Raw genomic sequence first — 7,994 nt, 5'->3', positions numbered from 1 at the left:
GAGGCCCGCTAAAAGTTAAGACCCCCTAAAGTTAGGACCTACACATGTTAATCAATAGTTCAAACCTTTTAAAAATTATCGCCCAAAGTTCAGACCTCTATTGTCAATTTTTCCTTTGTTTTATCAAGGTAAATAACTCTATAATCTATATTACATTACAGTAAGCTATTAGTATATATTCTTTCTTTTTAGTTTTGATTTTGATACATCTGCTTCGCGATGCATAATAAAAAAAATTATAATAACCACCATTACTCATATGCAAAAAAGAGAAGTGTGTTGGCTAGAAATTTTTACGTAATCTTATACATTTATTTTTATGTATAATTACAATTTAAAAATATAAACGGACTTGCCAACAATTGTAGTTTCAGGTGGTGTAAACATGCTGCTGGAACTTTTTTTAAAGTGCCCATCTTTGGAGCAGTCTCATATCTGGCAATGGATGTTACTCCATTCTGCATACTTTGTTATGTCCTTAATTTTACAATTCCAGGGGTAAGATATAGTTGCTTTTTTCTTTATTGACACTTATTGGTAACCATGTATGGCTTGATCAGCCATTATTTTCAACATGGGTTTTCATTTGCATTACAATTTACAGGATTCCCTTTCTTCAGTTTATGTGCAGCTGTATTCCCCTAAGCGTCCAGCAGTTGATGTCGCAGAAGTTTTTTTGTGGCTCATGGCTGTTGGTACTATTTTATGTGCGTCTTATTGGTCCGCGTGGAATGCAAGGGAAGCAGCTATTGAGCATGACAAGATTTTAAAGGTTCTTCCCTGCTATCTTTGGATGACTTTGTATTTACTTATTTAAGGTGTTGGAAGATGGACGGCACATATTGTTTGAACAAGCATTTATTTGAATCCGTTCTGTAGGATGCATCAAATGAGGTGGCAGCTTCTGTAGAAACTGGCTCAGCTGGTTTTGTAGATATCAGTACCACATCAGCACTTCTTTTTGTTGTGATTGCTTCAGGCTTTCTGGTTATGCTGTACAAACTTATGTCAGTTTGGTTTATCGATATTCTGGTGGTTCTGTTCTGCATTGGTGGGGCGGAGGTGAGCACAACTTATACATTTAGTTATATATTTTACAATATCTTTTATCATTGGTCAGAGAGGCATCTTATCTATGACTTTTATTAGCATGTTTAACTTTGCTTTCAGAGCCGCATTGCATCTTAACTGATTTACTATTCCCAAACTGATTTCGCAACTTTTTGTGGGCTTAAATACTGAACTTAAGACAAAGAGGGGGAAGGAAGAATTATAAAATTACTTAATTTGGGACGAAATAGTTGTTTAAAAGCATCTTTCTTTGGCTTGATCTCTCAAGTACTTCATTATATAACTGTTTAAAAACTCAAGAGATCAAGGCCAAAGAAAGATACTTTATCCTTCATATTTTTCTCCCTCCCTTTCACCCCTCTCCTTTGGATCGTAATCCTGAGGCCTCTTTGACTCTTCGTATGCTCTGCAAGAACATATAGATTATATTATCTTCTGCATTTGATGTTTGAGTGGTATAATGTATTACCTGAATATTGTTTTTTTTCACTGCAAATATTTGTTCTGATCTTGAGCTCTATGATTGTGTACAGGGTTTGCAAACGTGCTTGGTAGCGTTCTTATCAAGGTATGCTTCCATGATGCATGTTGTCACCTGTTGTGGTGGCATTGTATATCCAGTTCTAAGTGTGTTGGCTAGAAATTTTTACGTAATCTTATACATTCATTTTTATGTATAATTACAATTTACAAATATAAAATGACTTGCCAACAATTGTAGTTTCAGGTGGTGTAAACATGCTGCTGGAACTTTTGTTAAAGTGCCCATCTTTGGAGCAGTCTCATATCTGGAAATGGTTGTTACTCCATTCTGCATACTTTGTTATGTCCTTAATTTTACCTTTTTTTTCCTTCTTGAATTTTACGCTTTAATTTTCTGTTTCGGCATTTTCGCTGCGTCTGCTAGATGCATTTTGTTCTAATGGTCTTGAAATAGGCTAATTGCATTGGTCAAATCACAAATATGCAAGGAGGAACAAAGGTTAGACACCAGTGTTTGGAAAGGGTAGAATGAAGACTTGGATTAACTAACAAAAGAAATTAACTATAAATAAACAAAACAATTATTCTTTGGACTACCTTTCCACTCATAGTGTTCCTAAGTTATGCAGTGCTGGGGATTGTTAGCAATTTAGCATAAATGTTCTTTCACCTAGGTTTTCTCAGGAGGGAGATATGGAGAAAAGGAGGAGAAAAATTCAGATATCTTAAGGCTGAAGGGAGTGTACTCAGTATGGGTTAGATTGCTCCATATCCAGGGAAAACTTGGGGATGATCTATTATGCTTTTGCCCGTTCTAGGAGCTTTTTGTTGAGAAATTACAATTGCTAATTGATTTCTTACTCTGATCAGGGAATTGCATTGATTCTCACTGTACTTCAGATTGTACGCGTACCAAATCTCAAGGTAAAGCTTCAAATTCATTGTACTTGATACCATCATTTGCTAAAAAAAAATAATAAAATGAGGGGAACAGCCGAACAGGGGAGACGAAGACGAGTGGAAGAGGATGAAGATTTGGGGTTCTTTTTGGTTTTGGTGATCTTATGGAAAATGATGATCAAGGTCTTTGATCTTATTTGATGGAGCATGATTTCTTGACAACAAGACCTTAATATGTCACAACTCATGACTCATGTGTAGATAGATCCACGATAGAAAGAATAAAAAAATTGAATAGGTTTCCTTTTCTCATTTTTTTCCTAATTGGGGGAAAATTATATGTAATAAATTCATTTTAGATCAATAAAGTATATTTTGATTATGTTCCTCATAAGATGTAATTGTCTTTACGTTTTAAAGAAAGTTTTTCGATAAGTACTTCTATTTTGATTATATTATTTTGTTTGGCATGGGATATTATAATGTTTTCAAGCTTTCTTTTAGGGCATGTTCTCTTCGGCATAAAACAACTTAATTGAACTGAACTGGTCTGAACTGAACTAATTTGAACTGAATTAAACATGCCCTTAATCACGCATATAATTGATTTGAAATTGAATTAAATTAGGAAATCAGTAAGATTCACAATCAAATTGCACGTTTAATTCAAAAAAATAATGTCAATTAGTAGTATACATTGACGTCAATCACGCTTTGTAATTGATACGTAATCGATATAATTAAGGAAACAATTATTTAGGTTCCCAAATAAACCATTCAGGCTAATATTAAGGAAACAATTAGTTATTATTGTGAGTAAATTACATAAATAAATTCAATAAAAACCTTAATTATACATGGCCATAATCCCTACAATCATGCGTGTAATTGATATTGTACTTGCTACAATTAGGAAACATGTATATTCCCTTCTTAATAATAGCCTATTATGCAGCTAATGTTAAGGAATTATTTTTGCTAATTCCGAAGGAGAAGTTGTTCGGCTTACAATTTTGCAACTATAAATAGGCATTATACTCTAGCTTTGTAGGAGTCATTCAAAGTACATATCACATAATTATATTATATTCTCTTCGGTGGTGTTATTCTATTATAAGTCAACCATACGATTGAAAGTGGGTTGCACCCAAAATTATAAGTCAACGGTACCAACTGATGAGCAATCTATATTTTTGTGCAAACTCATGAACAATCTATGATTATATAGCAAGCTATGATTAGGGATACAACAACTTATTAGTATTGTTTTTTCTAACATTTATATCTTCTTAGTATGTTTTTATGTTCGTATTGCCCGTTTTATTATCATCATATTTATTTGTTGACTAATAAATAACTCACTCAATTTTGTGTTCGTGATTATATGGTATTATTGTTATCATATTCCCATGCAATACTATTATTGCTTTAGAAAGGAATTCATTTTTTTATATATATATTACTATAAATATGTCATCATTCACTGAAGTGAAAACCCATTCATACAAAATTATAGTTATAAATCCATGAAATATAACTTCTCAATTTAAATTTTAATTTCTAATTAATTCATAAAATAAATAAACTCAGTTGATCCATAGCAATGTAGGCATATGCATGTTCAATTCATCCCCAAAATTTTATAATTGATCCTCAAAACACAAATTTTTTATACTACAATATCCATTTCATATAAGGAAACTACCATAAGTAAGTTTTTTATACTTTTTGGGCAGTGGGATAAAAAAAATCAAATTACAATATCTATGTACAATATGAAAATGAAAACGGTTTATGTTATAATCAGAAAATTGACGAATTAGAAGTTTTAGAATTGGTATATGTCAGTTGAAACCAAGTATATAAGAAAAAATACCCTGCTTAACGATTTTGACAAAAAACCATTTTGATTTATAATATTAGTCACATAATAGAAATGCACTTTAACAATATTATAGAAAGGGACTTGAACAATTTAGGTAATAAATAATGGCACCATCATAAAAAGTTCGTTAAAAATCATATTAATCGTGAAATAAAAGTTAAAAAATGATATTACATCCATCTTTGTAAAAATTTAAAAATAAAATGTTGAAACATCATTAATATTTGCCAAAGTCATATATTGATTTGAAGAACTCTTTTTTTTTTTCCGATTTCTCTAATTAACTTTGTTTATTGTTTTTTAATTGAAAGAAAGTTTCAAACAAAAAACATTTCTAATTAGAATGTGAGTATTATTTTGTAGAACCAAGAAATGAAACATCCCTCTTTTAGTGATCTAAATTACATTAGAAATTATATATGTTTACATTCAGAAGTAGTCTTTATTTTTGCCAATAATATCAATTAGTACTATACAAGTATCAGCTAGATTAACGTACATATGAATCATTCACTTGCTGCACACAAACAAAAACATCAAGGGATGAAAAAGAAATCAATTGATAAAATGGAAAAGTTTTAGATCACAACACAAAATCGAAATTTATCCTTGAATAACAACACTCTTAAAATTTAAAAGTTGAACTTTTATTTACCGCTTTATAGCATACTCTAACAATATTACAAAAAGAGTCATATATAATGAGCATCATTATAAAAATCTACATAAAAATCATATTACAATCATCTTTTTTGGAAAGTGAAATAAAATTTTGAAATAATATCATTAGTTGGCTTAACACCAAAATAAGAAATTCTTTTGCTCCAACACTATGTCATTCATTCTTTTATACGAATCAAAATTTAGTCCCCAAATTGTGCAATAATTATTTTTCTTAGACTGAAACGAGATTTCTTCTTTTAGACGCCATTGTAGGAAATCGTTCTATAAAGTATACTCCGTCCATTCTTGAATAATTGTCATGTAAGGTTTGGACACACATATGAAGAGTATATAGTAGGGGACAGGGGTGTAGGTATTGTTGGCAAAAAGTGTACAAGTATAAACAAAAAAAATTGATTGAGTAAGAAAGAGAACAGTGGAGGGCTCCACATCACATGAATATGAGAAGATGTGTGTGAGAGATATAATTAGTGGAGGGATTTATATCAGATGGGTTCGGAGGAGTAAATTATCATATAATTAAGGTAAAAAGATAATTATTTATGAATGCATGAAAATTTGATGACCAATGGAGTCTGTGCAAACATATTATCACATAATGTTACTAATAGAATGAAAATATAATTGTAAGAATGAATGTTAAACATTTGCATATAGATACAAAATATCAAGATACGTGAAATAAGCAACATATTTGGTGTTTTCTAACAAATAGAAAAAACATAGTAACTGAAATCTATAACTGGAGAACATAATGAATAAAAAATGAAAAATGACATAATACAAGATGACAAAAAAATAATGTAACAAAGTCAAAAGCTGCTTTAAATAGAAGGATCATTTCCATCATCAAAGTGTAAATACTATTAAGAGAAAAGATTATGAAAGGTGCTAGGATTACTCTAAAGCAAAGGGAGCATTAAAAATTAATTCATATTAATTTTGAACGTGACATACAATGATACAAGACTGTAAAACAGGTATATATAACGTTAATAATATGATGAGACTTTATGACAGGTCATTGAAGATTATCATTTTTGTGCAATCACTCCCTCAATTAAATTGTACAATCGGCCAAAATTTTCTAAATAGATAACGTTTGAAGAAAGTCCCCGTGCAAGTAGTGGTTGTCTGGTGGGTTGTGGTCAGTGGGTGACTTGGTGCATTGCAATGATGATGCAAGATTACAAGAGAAGAGAGGGTGATCAGTGGGCTGGGGAAAACGGGAGTGAAAGTGGTTGCATGATAGAGTAGTAATAGTGATGCGAATTGTGATTTTGTATGAGCTTCTAAGTGAAGCAATGGGCACATCGAAGACTTTTTCTGTAAACCTTTTTAAAGAAAAATGGTTGGTCACATGTCCCACCATAATATTAGCTATATTAGTTACTGAACATATGGGTCGTAAGCCAATTTTATATATTCTTAATACACGATATGATTATAAAAAGGTTGCTTGGAATTTCAGGAATATAATGACGTATTATATAAAGGAAATAATATGATGAGACTTTTGTGACAGGTCATTGGTGATTCTCATTTGTGAATCACTCCCTTAATTTATACAATATGCCAAAAAATTTTGTAAGATAACATCTGATGAAGTCCCCCGCCGCAAGCAGTGGTAGCCTGGTGGGTGGTGGCCAGTGGGTGGCCTGGTATAGTGCATGCGTGCAGCAGTGGTGCAAGACAATAAGAAAGAGGGGGAGAGCATGAATGTAGAATGCAGGAGTAGAAGTGGTTGCATGACTGAGTGTTAGTAGTGGTGTGAAGTAAAATTTTATTTAAATGGGGAAAGCAAAGAAATTTTCAGTCAGATTTTCTAAAATATTGTTGCTCACATGTTCCACCATAACATTAAATATATGACTATAATAACTTTAAATCACAAGTTAATATTCAGACTTCAATCATGTTCTTCTTCGTCGACTGCTAAGGAAGTAAGGGAGTTATCAGAATGGGTACTGAGTGTTGGTGATGGCAGAGCTGGAGGGTCCAATGATGGAGAAGTGGATATTGAAATCACTGAAGATATTCTTATAGACGGTGGAGATGACCCCATATCATCAATTGTCGACAGCACATACCCTTCACTCACTGATCACCTCTGGGAAGACAAATACTTCCAAGAAAGAGCAATTCTAGCTCCAACTAATGAAATAGTTAAGAAGGTAAATGATCTTGTGTTGTCCACAATTCCAGGTGATGAGAAAAATTACTTGAGTTGTGATGCAATTAGTAAAGATGAAGGGAACTTAGGGGTTCATGAAATATAATCTTACACAATAAAGTGTTCGGGCCTGCCAAATCATAGTATTAAGTTAAAAGTTGGTGCGCCGGTCATGTTGCTTCGTAATATTGATCAGACATCTGGATTGTGTAATGGCACGAGGCTGGTTATCAAGCATTTAGGCAATCAAGTGATTGAAGCTACCGTCATTCAGGGAGTAATGTTGGTGACAAGGTATTCATCCCACGAATGACTATAACACCGTCTGACTCAACAAAATTTCCTATCAGATTAAAGACGACGATTTCCTTTAACTGTGTCTTTTGCCAGGACTATAAACAAAAGTCAAGGACAATCATTATCGCACGTCGGGTTGTATTTACCAAGGCCTGTTTTCAGTCATGGTCAGCTATATGTCGCTATTTCCCGAGTCACGAACAAAAAAGGACTTAAAATTTTTATTTGTGATAAAGAGAATAATATGTGCAAAAATATTACAAATGTTGTTTATAAGATAGTGTTCCAAAATGTATAACTTCATACACATTTTTGTAATTTTTTGTTATTATAACTTTTACTTATTGTTTCATTAGAAAATTTTCCGTCTATTATTCGTTTCATTGGAAAAAATTTCTTATTAAGCAAATCCTTTCCCGTGCATTTTTGCACGGGTCCAGAAGCTAGTATATAAAATATATCGAACATGTTTGCGAATTTTCGAACCGAAATTCACTAGAC

The 7,994-nt window shown here is 32.2% G+C and overlaps 1 protein-coding gene across 1 annotated transcript; it reads left to right on the top strand.

Annotated features, from left to right (window-relative positions):
• The first annotated feature begins 490 nt into the window (after positions 1-490).
• On the top strand, positions 491-2,009 carry LOC130591754 (signal peptide peptidase-like 2). The gene is made up of 5 exons (XM_057395640.1): positions 491-498; positions 621-772; positions 880-1,062; positions 1,605-1,639; positions 1,793-2,009. Exons 2-5 carry the CDS (start codon positions 686-688, stop codon positions 1,992-1,994), a joined length of 507 nt encoding a protein of 168 aa, XP_057251623.1. The 5' UTR covers positions 491-498; positions 621-685; the 3' UTR covers positions 1,995-2,009.
• The last annotated feature ends 5,985 nt before the right edge of the window (positions 2,010-7,994 follow it).

Source organism: Beta vulgaris, chromosome 6 (genome assembly GCF_026745355.1).
Source record: "Beta vulgaris subsp. vulgaris cultivar EL10 chromosome 6, EL10.2, whole genome shotgun sequence".
In the NCBI taxonomy this organism is placed as follows: Eukaryota; Viridiplantae; Streptophyta; class Magnoliopsida; order Caryophyllales; family Amaranthaceae; genus Beta; species Beta vulgaris.
Note: the sequence above shows the minus strand (reverse complement) of the source record. Positions and strands in the feature narration are given on the sequence as shown.

What these genes read in the sequence shown, in the direction of transcription:
- LOC130591754 (XM_057395640.1), top strand. Translation starts at nt 686, where the DNA reads ATGGCTGTTGGTACTATTTTATGTGCGTCTTATTGGTCCGCGTGGAAT. An exon ending in TCTGCATTGGTGGGGCGGAG is followed by an intron (nt 1,063 to 1,604) that starts GTGAGCACAACT and finishes GATTGTGTACAG; the next exon opens with GGTTTGCAAACGTGCTTGGT. An exon ending in TTGGTAGCGTTCTTATCAAG is followed by an intron (nt 1,640 to 1,792) that starts GTATGCTTCCAT and finishes CAACAATTGTAG; the next exon opens with TTTCAGGTGGTGTAAACATG.